Source organism: Pipistrellus kuhlii, unplaced genomic scaffold, assembly GCF_014108245.1.
Source record: "Pipistrellus kuhlii isolate mPipKuh1 unplaced genomic scaffold, mPipKuh1.p scaffold_m20_p_8, whole genome shotgun sequence".
Lineage (NCBI taxonomy): Eukaryota > Metazoa > Chordata > Mammalia > Chiroptera > Vespertilionidae > Pipistrellus > Pipistrellus kuhlii.
Window position 1 is genome coordinate 33,271,249 of NW_023425584.1, and position 18,977 is coordinate 33,290,225.

The 18,977-nt window shown below is 42.4% G+C and overlaps 1 protein-coding gene across 16 annotated transcripts in view; it reads right to left on the bottom strand.

Annotated features, from left to right (window-relative positions):
* The window catches only part of LOC118710749 (transformation/transcription domain associated protein), a 101,729-nt gene that overhangs the window by 10,716 nt on the left and 72,036 nt on the right, over window positions 1-18,977 (bottom strand). For 10 of the 16 annotated variants that reach the window (XM_036423401.2, XM_036423411.2, XM_045576762.1 and 7 more), the window contains 13 exons: window positions 18,761-18,907; window positions 17,426-17,545; window positions 16,927-17,214; window positions 16,626-16,763; window positions 15,845-15,957; window positions 15,308-15,443; window positions 14,439-14,630; window positions 12,209-12,437; window positions 9,172-9,437; window positions 7,873-7,973; window positions 4,871-5,072; window positions 3,264-3,428; window positions 686-776 (listed from right to left, as the gene is read on the bottom strand). In XM_036423401.2, the coding sequence (XP_036279294.1) occupies window positions 686-776; window positions 3,264-3,428; window positions 4,871-5,072; window positions 7,873-7,973; window positions 9,172-9,437; window positions 12,209-12,437; window positions 14,439-14,630; window positions 15,308-15,443; window positions 15,845-15,957; window positions 16,626-16,763; window positions 16,927-17,214; window positions 17,426-17,545; window positions 18,761-18,907 (2,188 nt within the window). The remainder of the gene's footprint in view (window positions 1-685; window positions 777-3,263; window positions 3,429-4,870; window positions 5,073-7,872; window positions 7,974-9,171; window positions 9,438-12,208; window positions 12,438-14,438; window positions 14,631-15,307; window positions 15,444-15,844; window positions 15,958-16,625; window positions 16,764-16,926; window positions 17,215-17,425; window positions 17,546-18,760; window positions 18,908-18,977) is intronic. The other 6 variants (XM_036423408.2, XM_036423410.2, XM_036423407.2 and 3 more) reach the window with 3 other exon arrangements.

The following is an 18,977-nucleotide window of genomic DNA, read 5'->3' on the forward strand; positions in this document are numbered from 1 at the left end:
GCTATATGAGAAATGTTATTAAAACCCTATTTACCTAAGCTTAGAATAAAAACATCTTAATTTTCACATGACCAACACATGAATCTACCCAGGTGGACCCAGGAGGTCAGGGCGGAAGTGCGCTGTGCAACCTCCTAACCCACCAGCTCACTGGCAGGCGATGCTGAGAAAGACTCTGGTCTCACTCGTAGCATGAATGTCTGGGTATAAAAATATTTTGAAGCAAATGATGCTTTAATTGTTCATAAAGCACCATGCTTAGTGGGCAACTGGAGCCATCAAATAAGTTATTTCTTTATATACAGGAACTACTCAATATAGATGTAAAATTTTTTAGTAACTAACATTTATACTGCTTACCAGGATGTATTTCTACTAATTACGTAAGTTATTTGTAATTACCTATAGCTAAAAATTTCATATATGATTTCTACTTAGGGAATCAAGTCACTCAGGTAAATGGACATCCAATTACATTATGGCACAGAAAAACCATAAATTTCACTCAAGAGGATCAGGCTCTGCCTTCTGGCCCCAAAATATTCTCTCACTCACTGGCTAACGACTGGCCCACGTGCCAGGAAGTCCGCTGTGGGGCAGGCGTGTGTTCGCAGCGGACTGGATGGGAATGCCCCATGGAACAAGCCCTCCGCAGCCTGGCCAGCTGGCCCAGCCCAGGACATACCACTCTTGTAGCGTTCCCGCTGCTCTATTTTCAGAGTCAGGTACAGGGTCCGGATGGGAAAGTAGACTGCCTGGGGGTACACTCGTCCGACCTGCTCAGAGACAGGGAGGAATGAAGAACATGCTCACTGTTCTTCTGGAGAAGACTCTTTGTATCAAAATAACTGACGTAAACCATAAATGGGTGGCTGGTCTACCTTTGGACCAAGGAAGCAAATACCGCACCACTGACCCAATAGATGAGGCCAGATTAAATAGCAAGTAAAACATCCAGTTTAGCTTTACAGACCCAACAAAGACCAGCATAGTGCATGCATTTCAGCAGTCCTGCATGGGGAACATTAATGACACAGAAACCATACTTTCACTTAATTCAGTAAATCTCAGGAAGGCAAAACGCATAAGTCCCCGAATCTCACTCAGGCAACCAAAGGAAAACACAAAAGACAACAAATAGTCTTCTATTTGGCACCGTTCACTGGGAACTGGGAAATGATTCTCGCTGACAACTAGGTTTATCCATGAATACTAGTAACTCTACGTAAGTGCAGCAAGATTTAAAGTTTTCTATTTACAGTAAGAAGCGCCAGTTTTACCAAACCGGGGTCACAGGCCTCCTTCAAAGGGCTGAGCAGATACTCTCACTCGGGCACAGCCACCGGATGGTTTGGCTACCGTACATAAAGAGATGTTCAATGAACGACAATGCACATGGACTGAATCTGAACCCTGAGATACATCCCCAAGCAAAAGGCCCGTTTCCAGAAAACAGCTACCTCCTCTCAAGGAAAACATAAAACCTTTTCGCGGGGGGTGGGAAGGGAAGATGATGCACCACATGTTTTTAAAAAGCAAAGTAAACTGACAAAATGATGAGTGGCGTGTTCCTAAGTGCTTGGTGATGATGATCCTCATTCATGAAGTTACACGACTACAATTTTATAAAAGGAAACACAAAGGTACTACATTCCACAATGAGGTATCTTTAAGCTTCTATTGTTTGGGTCCTTCCCCTGATGTTTTCTCAGGACAGGAACATTCTGGAACCATTCTTAAATACTGGTCATGAAAGCCATCTGCCCGATGCCCCGTCACCAACCTCAGTGCACCCAACTTTAATTCTCTAACAGCCACAGCCAAACAGCTCCACCAGGGCAACAACCTCCACATGCATGGGAGAGTTTTATTCTGAAGGGAAGCTCTCAAGACCTCCTGGCACAGACAGGAATTGATTATAAAATAGCAATCAGACACACATTTCACTGTGACCAGCTCTCAGAGTACTCACTAGTAATCTTACATTTTAAGAGAACGGTTATTGGAGCCTTAGCTCTCGAATTTAATTTGTCCTGAAGGCTATTTGAGAAAACGGAATCATGTTTCCCATTAGAAATGTAAATTGAATTAATTTGCTCCAGAGCCCTACCTTAACCTTTCGTATATAAAGTACATAGCTGATGTATTGTTTAACCTATAAGCAAACACTTCTTTTCTCAGACTTACAGAACCACTCCTACTACCCTTAAACCACCTTTGGCACTCATTACAGGGGTGTCTTTCAGAAAGTCAGCATCCAACATCTTCGCTTTTTCACATGTCACTGCCTGTGAAATGCTGTCACCTGCTATCTACTTTTCATTTATCCAAATCAACCAGTTTTTCTACCTCTTCAATTGCCTGTGATCATTGTTTGTTACACCTTTAGCAACATTAGCACTTTTGATGGCCTATATATGTTTTAAAATTATGCTAATCATCCATTTCTAGCAACAAAAGCAAAATACATACACACATACACATACATACGTGTACACACACACACACACACACACATATTCATATACATACATATATATATCAGAACTTCCTAGGAACTGACTCTCATTCGCTCCTTTGCTCCTTTGCTTGTGGCCTGAGAGATACTTTCTGTCATGCTGATGTATCAGCAAGAAAGGGTTGTCAGGCCCTAACGGTTTGGCTCAGTGGATAGAGCGTCAGTCTGTGGACTCAAGGTTCTCAAGTTTGATTCCAGTCAAGGGCATGTACCTTGGTTGCGGGCACATCCCCAGTAGGGAGTGTGCAGGAGGCAGCTGATGAATGTTTCTCTCTCATTGATGTTTCTAACTCTCTATCCCTCTCCCTTCCTCTCTGTACAAAATAAATAAAATATATATATTTTTAAAAAAGGGGGGGGAGGGTTGTCAGGTCGAGAACTGAAGTTGTGTTCAATAACCAAGACACTTTTCCCATGAAAACTTGGTCAAGAATCGAACTGTTCAAGATGGGAGACATTCAAGAACCAAGGTTTGACTATATCTGCATCTTATGTGGCAACATGTTCAAGCACAGAAATTACCACTTTAATACAGCAATGCTATAGCAGATTATTTCATTTCACCCTGATATAACCTTCAATCACACTTAATTATGTTTTGAAGTGATAGTTAGATGTGTACATGTTCCCATCTCTTTGACTTATATCCCATGCTTTGAGAATGCACATTTTCTTTCTGGGGGAAAAAAAGAATGTGAAACAAAGACAATTTTTTGTGTGAACAAAGACACCTTGTTATTCTGACCTGGCTAATGAGGTTCAAAAGCAGCTTTCCTTCTGAGCCAACTAGGCAGGTGAGCAGCTGCGGGATCCAGGCCAGCCACTGGATGGGCGGCACACCAATGCAGTACTTGTCCACAGCATCTGCCAACGTGTTTTTATCATCATCGAAACTTAAAAGCCACAGCACCTAGGGCAGAAGGAAAGATTCTCAAGTTGAATAAAAACTCTGAGGCCTTTACAGTGACTTTTCCCCAGCGTTAAAATACCACACAGTCACTTTACTGGAAACATAGCCACCAAAGGGCCAACAATATTGCTAAACTTAACAGATAAATAAACTAAAAGTTAAAGTTTTTTTATTTAGATTTAGCATTACTGCCAATTATTAATTGAGCCAATCAACTAGCTGGTGGTGGCCAGTGACCCTAAGGTGGTGGCCAGTTCCTAGGTGCGAGCCTGCTAACCTGCTAATCCACACCTGTGATTACACCAATACAAACTGGACTTTTGCTAAAAAATCTCAGAGGAACACCACCCTAGCATCAGGTAGGCCACAGATTGGCAGCCCAGCGTCCAAGGATGTCTGAAACAATGACATCTAGACATAAGCAGATTTGGAGTCAGATATTTAGGTAGTTTCTTTGCCTCGTGGAGTTGGTTTGTTTCTATATCAGGCTGGAACTACTATGTGCTGATGTACATTCTACATTTTAGCATCACCTTAAGGAATTCTAAAAAAGTCTACACCTTTAACAAACAAAACAAGAAAAAAAAATACTTATTCTTGAGTTTCCTGCAAGAATTAATTCTGGGCTGTATTGATACATTTTGTGGCAGGGAGGAGGGACGAGACGGAGCAACTCTAAATGACTCCAAAGCTGATGACCATCACTGGGCATAAGCCATATTGCCAATCCTGTGCCCAGCGCTACACTGAGGCAACAGAGGATGAGAATGCCTGCAACGAGGACCTCACCCTGTAGTGTGCCCAGAAGCCACAGGACTCACCATGACCTGCAACTAGAGTTGACAAGCTCTATGAACATGTGCACTGTCCCTGCAGGCGAGAGAGCAGAATCTACAGGTATCCAGCAGGTAAGTTTTCCTTGCAGACCCCTCATCAGTCTGCAGGAACCTCTGTCCAGTGTGAAATCCCACAGTGAACACTGGACTTGAGACCTAAGACCTAGACTCCAGGCTCAGTTTTTGCTGCATAAATGTCCTGGGATCCCGAGTATGTCCAGGAAAACTGACACAGGAAAGGTAATTACAAGAGTGATAAAAATGGGGAATTAAGCCGAAACCGGTTTGGCTCAGTGGTAGAGCGTCGGTCTCGGGACTGAAAGGTCCCGGGTTCGATTCCGGTCAAGGGCATGTACCTTGGTTGCGGGCACATCCCCGGTAGGGGGCGTGCAAGAGGCAGCTGGTCGATGTTTCTCTCTCATCGACGTTTCTAGCTCTCTATCCCTCTCTCCTCCTCTCTGTAAAAAATCAATAAAATATATTTTTTTTTTAAAAATGGGGAATTAAGCCTCTCACCCAGCATGAATTCGGAAGTAGCTGAACTGTCATCCAAACCTGAAGGCTACCAGATTGATCTCTGATCAAAGCTAATTCTTTTGGCCTCACCTTGGCTAAGTATTTCCTTGATTTGCTCTCGTTCTGATGGCGGCAGGCATGCAGGTAACAGGTAATGGCAGACACTCCAAGATGCAGCTGCCGCTCCTTCACAAAGATGTTCTCCAGGTAATCGCCCCACATGGCCCAAGCCTTCACTAGCACATCATGCATCTGCACAGCTGCAGAAAAGGCCTTGTTTGCTTCCTCAGACCTGTGAGGACACAAATCACAACATTAATTTGGTCTTTTCAGGTGAACATCACAGAAAACAACCATTTAAAAGTGGCATTTAGTACCGTCATGTACTTTGGATATACAGATCGTGCAGCTGCCACCTCTATGTATGTAGTGCCAAACCTTTTCATCATCCCAGAAGAAAACCCTTAGCCATAAAGCAACCTCTGGGGACCAAACAATCTGCCTACTGTCTCTATATAGAATTACAATTCTTCATATTTCATGTTCAGGGAATCACACATAATGTGTCTGGCTTTTCACTTGGCATAGAGTGAATGTATGGGTACTTTATTAGTTTTTATGACTAAATACTATTCCACTACCTGTATATGCCACATTTTGTTTATCCATTCATTTGAAGTGTTTTAACATTCTAGCTACTTTAATAGTGCTGCTGTGAACATTTGTGAATAAGTACCTACGTGAGAACTCATTTTCAATTATTTTTGGTAGTATACCAAGGACTGCTCCTATGTTTAATCCTATGTTTAATTTTTTGAGGAACTGCCAAAGTGTTTTCCATAGTGGCTGCACCGTTTTAGTATCAAACCAACAATGTACAAGACATCAAAGTGAACTACACATCCATATCCCTTATTAATATAGATGCAAACATCCTCAACAAAATATTACTGAGCCAAACCCAACAGCATATTTAAAGATTATGCAGAGTGACCAAGTGGGATTTACCAGCAATGTAAGGAGTGATTCAATATACTAAAATCAATCCATTATACTACACCACATTAACAGAATGAAGGAGAAACACATTGACGCAGTTGATAAAGAAAAAGCATTTGACAAAATGCAATACCTTTTCATAATAAAAATACTCAACAAACTAGGAATAGAAGGAAACTATCTTAATATGATGAAGGTCATATATGAGAAACCCACAGTTAATACCATACTCAATGGTGGACAATAAAAGGTTTTACTCTGAGAATTAGAACAAGAAAGGATGTCCATTTTCATCACTTCTACTTCAACTTAGTGCTGGAATTCTTAGCCAACAGGCATGCAGATTGGCAAGGAAAGGCTATCTCTATTTGTAGATTACATGATCTTATATAAAGAAAAACCTAAAGAAGTCACAAAAGAACTATTACAGCAAAGTTGAAAAATACAATATCAATATTTAAAATCCAGTTGTATTTCTATACCTTAGCCATGGACAATCTGAAAATAAAATTAAGAAAGTATTTTATATCATTAAAAGGAATAAAATATTTAAGAATAAAATTAACATAAGAAATGTAGGACTTGTACTAGGTGTGTAAGTTAATAGTGCAGATTTTTTTATACGAGAAAAAAAAATAGATAAAAAAATACCATGTAACCCATCAACTCCACTCCTGAGTATATACCCAAGAAAACTGGAAACATGCTCATACAAAATCTTTTACATAAATGCTCATAGCAGCATTCCTCATAATAGCTGACAAGTGGAAACAACACAAATGTCAACTATTGAATGAATAAATAAAATGTAGCAATATGCAACAAAACAGTATACAGCCATGAAAAGAAACTAAGCACTGACACATGCTGTAACATGAATGAACCTTGAAAACATGTGAAAAAGCCAGATTCAATTAGATATTATTCTATTTATATGTAATGTTGACAATCATAGAGACAGAAAGTAGATTAATGGTTGTCAGAGGACAAAGGAAGAGATTGCTAACAGGTATGTGGTTTTATGAGAATTTAGAAAATATTTTAAGAAGATAAAATCCTTTTATCTTGACAAAATCACCTTTATTTAAAAACTAGAGGCCCAGTGCACAAAATCTGTACACTCGGGGGTAGGAGGTGGGGAAGGGGGGTCCCTCAGCCTGGCTGCACCCTCTCGAAATCCAAGAGCCCTTGGGGGATGTTCAACTGCCTTGGAGATGGGAGAGGCTCCTGAAACCACTGCCGCGCTCACCAACTGGGAGCTCAGCTCAGGGATTCTGGCTGAGCAGCGCTACCTCTGTGGGAGCACATTGACCACAGGGGGCAGCTCCTGTGTTGAACGTCTACCCCCTGGTGGTCAGTGTGCATCATAGCAATCGGTCATTCCGCCTTTCGGTTGATTTGCATATTAGCCTTTTATTATATAGAATAAGCTTAATGCAACTTCTATAACTGAAAATGTGAAAAGTGAGTTTTACAGCTCTATATATGGCAACAGGTAGCAACTTGTAAGTATATATCATTTGTATATTTTATAAAATTTCACCTGATATTCATTTCTCTAAAACAAGGTTTAGCTACCTTTTTCTGTAATTGACCAGTTAGAAAACGGGTTAGGCTTTGCAGGCCATATAATTCCTGTCACAACTCAACTCGGTGGCCATACTGTGAACAGCCATAGACATGTCAGTGGTGTGGGTGGGTTCCAATATGTCATTTACAAATCCAGACACTGGCTGGATTTGGCCTACAGGCCAAGATGCCTGACCCCTGCTCTAAAATAAGAAGCACCTCCAGTAAAGGGATCAACTCTGTGCCCAAATAGCATGCTGAGAAGATGGGGAAATGAATCCATGTTATCAGCCATTCTGTTTTCAAGCATTTCCTTTTAAAAAAGCTTTTAAAGTACACATCAAACGGGCTTATCCATCTGCTGGAAGTTACTCTCTCTGCAAAGGTATACCACCTGAAACACACACCTGACAACTATAACCAAATCATACCAATTTCAAACTTGACGTTTACATCTGCTTCAAGTAATAAATAACAATTTAAAAGTTGTTGAGTTTTACTTTCCTTCTATGTAACATACATACTTGTTAATCTGAGCCAAGAACATTCCCTTCAGTGCATAAAATTCAGCTGTCATCTCTTTTGTGAAGTATTTTAAGTTTGTAGATTCTATAACTTCAAGTCCCTGTTTCAAAAAAAGTGTAGGAAAAAAGTCTTTGAAATTTTTATACAATAATATGACAAATTCATTAAAATATTAATCTAGCCAATAAATATTAAAGGTCATTGACAAATGTACTTTAAATTGACAACAGATTTGCCTACCATGAATATCTATTGACAAGTAGTATTTAAACTGAATCACTAAATGCTAAATTCAGGCCCTAGACACTTGTAAGTATATTATTTTATACTGGAGTTCCAGTGCACGGATTCATGCTCTGGTGAAGTCTCTCACCTGGCCTGTGCCCTTTTGCAATCCGGGACCCCTCAGGGGATTATTGAAGAGCCATTTGCGGCCTGATTCCCGCAGGCCAGGCTGAGGGACCCCACTGGTGCATGGGACCTCTAGTATGCCTATTACGATCTTCGATTAATCTCTTCTCGCCCTCCCCCTTCCCTACTTCCCAGAGATTCATCAGTCTGTTCCATGTTTCCATTCCTGTGGTTTCCACTCCTGCACTGACATCTGTCCCCTAGTGGTCAGTACACATCACAGCTGGATGGCGGGCTGGCCAATCGGCTGGTCGCTTAGGCTTTTATATATATAGATGTCTAAACAGTTCACTGATTTTATTAATATTCCTCTGAACATAGCCAATATCTACATTACAACATCCTCATACTTCTGCATCTACCTTATACTTCTGCAGTCTTTAATTTTTTTCCTTAAATACGTTAACCAATTATATGATAGAACAGAGATGATAAAATGCAATTCAAATATTTAAGTGGTACCCTGACCAGTGTGGCTCAATTGGTTGGAGCGTTGTCCTGTACACCAAAAGGGAACAGGTTTGATCCCCAGTCAGGGCACACTCCCAGGTTGCAGGCGCATTTTCGATCCCCGATTGGGATGCATGCCTGAGTCAACATTCAATGTTTCACTCTTACTTCGACTTCGATGTATCTCTCTCCTCTCCCTCCCTAAAATCAATAAAAGCATGTCCTCAGGTGAGGATTAAAACATATGTATGTATTCACGTATTCACTCAAGTGGTTTCCTTTCCCTTTCTTGTTCAGGAAGATCTGCTTCCCTACTAAGGCTGTATTTGTAGAAAGTTCTAACCCTCCTTCCTTATTGTCTGAACCAGGAGTCCCATGTGGACACGCCTACCCTTCTTTACTGGACCTGCTGGGCACAGGTCCTGTTGGCACTCTACCTGCATACACTCGTTTTTCCCCATGACTCCGGCCAGTTGGAGGTAGCATTTGACTTGCTGTCGAATCTTCTGGAAGCAATCCACAATAGGAACAGTTGGAATAGTATGAATGCGACTTAATATATCCAGAGCTACGTTGACCAGTCCTTGTTTCCGGGCAATTTTTCCATACTGGATAATTGCTGAAGCTGACGCGTGAACTCCAAGCATAGCATTATTGGAACTTGGATCATGCTGAGAACTATTTTCATATGCAGTTACAATAGCTAGAGAGCAAAGAAATGAGTTATCAGTCCATGCCAAACATTTTCAAAGTGTCCCACAATAAAGCTTAAGTAAAAAATGAAAACAAACACATATGGCTTATGAAGATGGGAAGCTCCATAATAAAATCTTGTTATTTGGAGGAGAAACCAAGATGGCGGCATAGGGTAGATACCCGAATGCAGCCTACCACAATAAATTTGAATTTAGAACTGGAAAACAGGGGAGGCATTGCCCTGAAGCACCGGACGGCTAGCTGAGAGGAGGCTCTGCCATCTGGGAAGGAGAGAGAAGACATGCTGAACCTCAGGAACTGTGAAGGTACGAACTGAGAACTGTGCACGTGAGGAAGGGCTGGACTGAGACTGCTGCTGGCGTACTCCCGGTGCACGGAGAGGATAGACCAGGCTGAGTTCGCTACTGGCTTACTCCCGGCGGAGAGCTAATGCGCGGCTTTCTTGTTCGAGAGGAAAACAGAATCACCCTATTGCTCTGATAGACGGCCCCAGTCAGGGAGAGGCCAGACTGTCAGGCAGCAGACAGAGATCTCTCGGAGGTGTGTGAAGCCAGAGGCCATTACTGCGGGACTTTGGGAGGAGCCGACGGGGAAAAAAAGCTTGTCTGCACCAACCCGAGACTCCGCTCCATCCAAGCTGAGCACAGAAGCTCTCCCAGAGGCTGGCTTTCTCTAAGGAGGGACTGGTCGAAATCCAAAGCTTGTCTGCGCCTTTACCAAAGAGGTGCGTGCGCCTGCAACCAATCTTCTGAAACTCACTGAGAACAGGACTTTTCTAAGGCATGACTGACAGAGAACCAAAGATTGTCTGCGCAACCCCAAGACCCCGCCCCATCCAAGCGGAGTACAGAAGCCCTCTTAGCTGAGACACACAGCCAATTGGCTTGGAGATCAATGCTTCCCAGTGATACCAACAATAAGCAAGGCTTAACAACAAGACTGCACACACAGCCCACAAAGGGCTACACCAAGACTGTCCACCGCAGGTAACTGGGAAGGCTGTGCTACTGGGCTCTACCAGAACAACTAGCACACAAAACTATTCCATCAAATCAGGGAAACAACTAAAACGCAGATAAGAGGAAGGTCACAAAGGAAGGAGATGGAGGAAAAGAAAAGATTGGACCTTGAGTTCAAAACTACAGTTATAAGATTATTCAAGAATATCCTAAAAAAGGCTGATAAAATAAATGAGACCTATGAGGATATGAAAAGTGAGCAACTATAAATAATAAGGGATCAACTAGAAATGAAGAAAACATTGTCTGAAATAAAAAATATTACAGAGTCCTAAAAACAGACTGGAAGATCGCAAGAATCAAGACAAAGATTTAGAACACAAAGAGCCAGAGGACACTCCTCCACAGAAGCAAGAAAAGAGAATCCAGAAAGTTGAAGATAGTGTAAGAAACCTCTGGGACAACTTCAAGCAAACCAACATCAGAATTATGGGGATCCCAGAAGAAGAGAGAGAGCAAGATACCGAAAGAATACTGGAAGAAATAGTGACAGAAAACTCCCCCCACCTGGGGAAAGAAATAGACTTATAAGTCTAGGAAGCCCGCAGCACCCCAAACAAAAGTAATCCAAGGAGGACCACACCAAGACACATCATAATTAAAATTCCAAGAGCAAAAGACAGAGAATATTAAAAGTAGCAAGAGAAAAGCAGGTAGTTACCTATAAAGGAACACCCATACGATTGTCAGCTGATTTCTCAATAGAAACCAGGCAGGCCAGACGGGAATAGCAAGAAATATTCAAGATGATGAAGAGCAAGAACCTACAGCCAAAAATACTCTACCCAGCAAAGCTATCACTCAGAATCGAAGGCCAGATAAAGAGCTTCACAAATAAATAAAAAAAGCTAAAAGAGTTCATCACCACCAAACCAGAATTATATGAATTGCTGAAGGGAGTTATTTAGGAAGAAGAAGATAAAGACAAAAATTATGAACAACAAATACCTAACTATCAACAAGTGAATCTAAAAGCCAAGGGAATTAAAAAATCTGATGGACAATATTAACTGATGAATATAATAAATCAGAGGTATGGAAGGGGAGTGGACTGACGATTCTCGGGAAAAGAGGGAGTGGGGGTGCGGGAAGAGACTGAACAAAAACTGTGCACCTATGGATGAGGACAATGGGGGATGGGGAAAGGACAGAGGGTGGGGTGGGAACCTGGTGGAGGGGAGCAATTGAGGGGAGGGGGAGAGGAACACATTTGTAATAATCTGAACAATAAAGATTTATTAAAAAAAAAAATCTTGTTACTTTTCCTTTTATTTTATATCAAAAGGAAGATATAAAAAGCACTAACTATTGAGTTGAGTGTTACCGTCTTGGCTAACTAAATCATGAAGGCTGTTCTAAACAGATGTCTGAGAGGTTCAGTGTATGAGCAGAGGGGACCAGAACACTGGAGAAGGCTACACACACAGCCACCTAAGAGCAGTTCTTCTGGGAGGTGAGGGGTGGTGCTCAAAACAAAGAGCCACAACCAGAGCTCCAATCACACTGGCCTGAGCCCCTGGTGCAAGAAGCAGTGCCAAGCAGCACTGGTGTTCTAGCTAGGAAAAATGTAACAGGTGGAAAAATCCTTCCCATCTTTCACCACCTTCACCTTTGTCTCACCATACCTACCACCATCTCCCATACCCACCAAAAATTAGACAATCTGGTAAAAGAAAAAAAGAAAACAAAACAAAAAAACCAAGACATGAAACCAGAACAGCGGTGTCTGGGAAATTACATGATGAATGCATGCCGGACCAGGTAGGTTTACCCTGGTAATGATGCTGCCGCCACATGAAGACGCTGCTCCAGTGGGACAAGTCGTCAGACACGATGGGCAGCCTGTTCCTCCAGGTCTTTACCACCGTCTTCATGTCATGCAGGCTGTTGTTCCTTCCCAGGTTGGTTGGCTGTAAACCTGCATTTATTTGCGCAGCTTCCTGAAGTTCAATGATTTGCTGGGCGGCCTGAATGAGACCAGCATAAAAGATTCCACAGTAAGCATTATATCAAAGGTCACATAAGAATATAAATCAGTGTCAATCAGGAATCAGACTGATTGTAAAGATCTCACAATTCTATTATGAAAGAAAGCACTCTAACATCTACAGGCACCTTAGGTTCCACATTTAACTCATTTTCACCTCCAACATTCTCTCCTGCTCCCCCCAATTTTAAAACCTCAGCTCTGTGGCCACTGTGAGACAGGAGATGGGAAGAAGAATGGTGTATATACCAAAGTTGCTAATAGCTCCCAAAACAAGTTTCTCTTTTCCAAATATGATTGGCTCTTTCTCTGCCAATGTCTAAGAAAAGAACAGCCTAGTCCCCTGCCCTCATGCCTGCCTTCCATCATCAACATTTAAAAACCCACAGCCATATTAAGCATTTTAAAACATGGTTCTGATTATCTCTTTGGGCTGGTACAGACAATTTCAATCATGTGTCTTTCGAGTCTGTATAGTTTACTACTTTTTAAACCTTACATGTGTTGCTGGCTCCAAATTTTTGGTGAAATCTTACTGGGAGAGCCCTGGCCACAATTTTGAGTCTATACAAATTCTAGCCATTAAGTTCCACCTTCCTCTCCCACAGGAATTAAAAAAATAAAATTTAACCCTTTGCACTCCGCTGTCCCCTTTCAGGGGACATCGGAATTCTAGCATATCACTCGGATGTCCCCTCTCAGGGGGGACATTGCAGTTTATTAGTGATTAGGGGGAATTGAGTTAATTCAACGCACGTGTCCACCACAAAGTAGCGTCAAGTAGCTGGTAGCCAATGTCCAGAATGGTTTGGAGTGCAAAGGGTTAAAAAATAGTATGGGGAAGGCCAGGTGTGGGGTAAAGGAGGGCAAAAGGGGAGAAAATGGGAGACATCTGTAACACTGACAACAATTTAAAAAAAAATTTTTTTTCTGAGAGCCATTTTGAAGGAAAACTCAGCAAGTCTTGATATTAAGGAGGACTGAAGGGAATGAAGGAGATAGACTCAGAAGCTCTAAGCCTGGATACATGAATTAACCAGATAACTCTTTTTTGGCTAACTATTGAAAGTATTTTTGTTAAATTTCATCTTTCCGCCAGGACCGGTTTGGCTCAGTGGATAGAGCGTTGGCCTGCGGACTGAAGGGTCCCAGGTTCGATTCCGGGCAAGGGCATGTACCTGGTTGCGGGCACATCCCCAGTGGGGGGTGTGCAAGAGGCAGCTGATCGATGATTCTCTCTCATCGATGTTTCTAACTCTCTATCCCTCTCTCTTCCTCTCTGTAAAAAATCAATAAAATGTTTAAAAAATAAATAAATAAATAAATAAATAAATTTCATCTTTCCTTCACTACAATTTGACAAAGATTAAAGTTAAAAATATTAATAATAAAAAGCGAATAAACAAAAAAGCCAAAAAAATATATCCTCTGCCAGCTGGTGTGGCTCTGTGTTTGAACATCAAACAGGAGGTCATGGTTCAATTCCCCGTCAGGGCACATGCTCTGGTTGCATGCTTGATTTCCAGTAGGGGGTGTGCAGGAGGCAAGCGATCAATGATTCTCTCTCATCACAGATGTTTCTACTCTCCCTTCCTCTCTGAAATCGATTTAAATATGTATCTATATAAAAGTTTCAGAGAATGATAGACCTTTGAACTGAACAGTGGCATCACACTAATGGTGGTATAGTGGGCACTAAAGAAAATTCATAAAGCAAAAATGCAAATCATCAAAAGCACTCCTGAGGATCTCTCTGTCACTTAAGTCCCTTGGAAGTTCCAAAAGTGAGAGGCAACATTCGAGTGTACATTTTCACTCTGCCTTCCTTCCATTGAGGATGAGCTTAAATGGGAAAGTCCAAGACAAGTAGAAGGAGTTTCCTCTCTGCCGTCCAGTTCGGTTTACAAATCTATCTCTGGACAAGATGTTCTCTACTATGATGGGCCCAAGATACTGCTCACATTAATGGAGCACAACCCACCTGGAGAAGAGGCGTGTGCACATGGGACACCACATGAGGCAAGCGCCGCCACTCCCGGATGGCCAAGCTGCTGGCCATTTCCACCAGGCGCTCGATGAAGCTGAGCTGCTGCTCCTCAGGGTGGCAGATGGCCAAGTATCCACGGTACATGTTGACCTTCCAAGCCATCTCCTTGGGACAACTTACTTCTACCTGGTAATAAAAGAGCATTACATAGGAAGCTATGGGTATTCTTCCTCTCATTAGAGTCAAAAAGGAAAGTCAGTAGATTTTTGTAGTCAATTCAGCAAAGCAATAACAGCAATTAAGCTTTAAACAGACACTTCTTTTCTTTAGAGAAGTCATACATCTCAACTACTTTCTCTGGATACTCCCCTTTTCCAAATACCAGACCGTGGCCAATCTCTCTAGCTACGAAAATACGCCATAGGCTCCTTGCTTTAAGGCAGTGGTCAGCAAACCGCGGCTCATGAGCCACATGTGGCTCTTTGGCCCCTTGAATGTTCTAACGCCACTTCTTCAAAATAGACTCACCCAGGATGAAAATCGACTTCTGTGCATGGACCACGAAGTTTCAATCGCACTGTATGTGGCGCCCGCACGTGGTATTTTGTGGAAGAGCCACACTAAAGGGGCCAAAGAGCCGCACATGGCTCAAAAGCCATGGTTTGCCGACCACTGTTTTAAGATATCAGAAAAGATATTAGAGATATCCAAAAAGCATTCTTGCTTCCCAAAAGTTATCTTGATCTGCCCAAATTCCCAGGTTGTTCTAAGTGAGGAGAAATCTCCACAGATTCACGGCTCTGGCAAACGGAACCCACTCAGCTGTAGGAACATAACCAGAGACTGCAGTAGCCAGGTCTCACCTGCACCAGCGCCTCCTTCATGGCGGTCCAGTTAGACACCCGCCACGCACACTCCAGGACGAGGTAAGGGTTTATGTGACCTTTGGACTGGCCGTATTCCGTCAAGGCTTCCCACTGGTTCAATTCCTTAGAGCACCTAGAAGACCAGGCATTTGGGAAGTTCGGTTACCAACAAATCAATAGGTTCAAAAAGCATGGGGATAGTCATTTATTCCCATTCCACACTAGAGAATGGAATGGGAGGCCAGGTGGGATCCACTGCACTCCCACCTGCCTCTGGAATGAACTGCTCCCTGCAACCCCAGAACCACCCACTGCACAGCAGAGAGCCCAAAGCACCAGAGCAATGGAGAGGCAGGAATCAGTTTCTCCAACAAACATTTTTAATTACTCAAGTCTTTAAAAATGTTCGTAGATTTGTTTGTTCTTTTCTCCATGGAGCCAAATTCCTTTTTTAAAAACACTTATTATGAGAACAGTCCAGAGATTTGTCATGGGTTCCCTTAACTGACAGGAACACATCCCTGTCCAGCTTACCGAATCCAGTGGTCCTCCCAAAGCTGGTACTCTGGGAAAATAGCAGGGGACGCATTGCTCCTCTCATGCTCTTTTTTGGCTTTATCCATTGCCTTCTCATAGGACTCTTGTGCCTAAAGAAGTTAATAATGCTTTCAAACTGCTGTTTAGGCAAACTTCCCACAGCTGCTGCTCTATGGTTATGGGCAGGTTGGAGGAGTCAGGAGCGAACACCTGACACTCTCCTCTACAGTCACATACCCCGGGAATCTCCCATTCACAGAGCTCAGAGGGGAGGGGGGAGAACGGAGGGTGCGCTGTTCCCACACAGAATGGAGAGGGAGGCTGCCAGCCCCTGGATGAGCCACTCTGTCCTTCAGCGATAAGAGCAGAGGCCACAGCCCATACCTATGCTTCCAGAGTTCCTGTGACTCAGTGTCCTATCAAGGCTGACAACCATACCGTGACCTTGGCCCACCCATGCTATACTGAAAGGACAGGCACAAAGATCAAAATTTAAACACAAAAAGCCATCTAATTCCACTTCCAATAGGGTCAATGAGTGCCGATAACAATCATCCACATTAGCTTCAATGGTAAAGGATTTAGGACTAAACGTTTAAATATGTTCATGTCATATATGTTTCTCTAAACTGAATCTTCCAAGGGCCTCTATGTGTAGGACAGGTGCTTCAAGTAAAACAATAAACTTATGTGAATGTGAACTGACATGAGGACATAATAACATTGTATTTACAGTATATAATACAACCATGCATCCTATTCATTGGACGGTGGCTACCTGCTCAAAGAATCCATGCTGTTCATAAGCAATAGCAGTAGCTGTCTCAGAATACTTGCAACGCTTCTGCCACAAACCAGCCCACATGTCTTCCTCTTGTAACAAAGAGTAAAGTTCTGCAAGGGAGTCCAGTATCTCCTGAAAACACAGACCATGGTTTTTGAGTGCTCATGACAAGCACTTTTTCCCCCCAATAAAGCAACTTCACTGTGTTAGAACTTAAAATCACTTGAGAGATGTCTTTTGAGACCATGACATCATTGGCAAGGAAGATGTAATTAACACATGAGCGGGGCCTCACCTGCTGAGGTGGAGTTATGCTCTCCTGCTCATAAAATTCTGTCGTTTGCTTTGGCTTAATCTGAAGACTCAGACCTTTTTCAAAAGCCTGGTGCTCCAGCATTAGCGTGGAGCGGAACCAAAGGTTGTGCGTTTTCCCCAAGTACTTCAGAACGCAGGGTCTGATGGGGATCGGAGGCACACACTGGGACATGGCTTCCACGAAGCAGTTCAGTGCGCTGGGCTGACAATCCCGCTGCACCTGGTGACTGCCACTGCACAGGAACGGGCTAATCTCACCAGCTAGCGCCTAAAACCAAAGAGCATGTTAATTCAGGTCTCCCTTCAAAAAAAAAAAAATCAACGTTTTGACTCTGTAAATATTTTTAATAATTGACTCTTAGATAACAATCAATAGTTTTTCTTCATCCTTTGAAACTTAATCAAGATTACTTTGTCATAAATACTTATTGAAAGCTAAGACTACATTTTCCAAAACAGAATTTTAAGAATATACTCACATGCTGCTGTCGGTCAGACAGAATTTTCCACAATCTGGGAAAAAGCTGGACCCAGGTCTTTTCTGCCAGTGTGGTGGAAATGTGGCACAGCTGGACGAAGGCACTGAGCAGGGCCCCGGTCTACAGACAGAAAAGAAGTCAGTAAGTGGACATGGCCTGTGCTAAACCTCCGGCCAGCACTGCCTCACACCCACGCTCAGGAGGCTCCGCAGGCCCACTCCTCCACTTCCAAACTTCCCACAGTCTGAGCAAGTGTCTTGCCACAGTGAAAACAGATTCTGAGCACAGCGACCAACCCATCTGGCCTCAGCAGCCAAGCACAGACATGGGTAAGGGGCTCATCAGTGACACGCCTTCATTTTGTAACTTTAAGGGCATTTCCAAACATGCTAGCACTGAAAGTACATATGAGAGGTACACAGGTGCCATCAAGTAAAGGCTGCTGAAAATATAAAAGGGGAAACACAAAAAGCACAAGCTCGTGAGGTAAGCTACATGCCAATGGCACAATTCCGAAGAACAAATCAAGGGCCAGGAAAGTTCAGAGTCTCTGCAACTGACAGCAGCCACAAGAAGAAAAAGTGACTGGAATGACGAAACCATGAAAGGGCCTGGAGCTGGAATCCGAGGGCCCAAAAGCTATCAAATCCACAGAAGCGTTGGTTTTGTCCACAGCTTTGTTGTTTTTGAAAATCTGAATTAGCTGCCAACATTTCCTCTAAAGAGCAAGGCTTCTAGCTCTGATGCAGTCAATAGTCTGCGGGAAGCCTATGGGGCACACCTAACTCCTGATATGACCAGAAACACCGCTGTTTCTTTGAAACACTCCTCAAAAGTGACTCAGTATACGGAGCCATATGTGATTCTCAGAGCCCTTACCTGAAAAATGATCCTCTCTGTAATTAACCTAAAAGTGTGTGAAAGTCAAAGATCTGGATACATCTTAAAATAGATGTAACTGGAGATCCCTGCTCCCAAAAGTGAACTTGATTCACCACATATTCTCATTTTCTCCTGTTTTATTGCACTTGAAATATAATCCAGCAATGTATCATCATATATGTTTAGCAAACAATTTTACCATCCCTTTTAAGGGTCAGTTATGGGGAATGAACCTCTTTTTATTTTTCCCATAGAACAATGTAATTCCTTTCTCGAATCTTTACGTAAAACATTCACATTAGAGTCTCACAACAATAATGGTTTTCATTGAGAAAGGAAAGAAAGTGAAACTTGTAAAAGAAAATATTACATGGCTGTGAAATAATACTGATTTAGGATTTAAAATATGAAGGGAGGGGGGACTCACAACTATCCTTCCAAATCTACACAGACCTTCACTTCTCGGAGAGTATCAAGAAATTTGTCATGTCTGTTGGTTAACATATGCAGCTGGTTTCCAATGTCCTTTTCAGAAAGTTCTTTGGTTTTGGGTGTGCTGGTTTGATCTCCAGGAGCCAGTTCAATATCTATCTCAACATCCTAAAAAACAAAACAAAAAACACAAATAAGCAAAACCAAAGAGTCAAATAATTAAAATCCAACAAATATA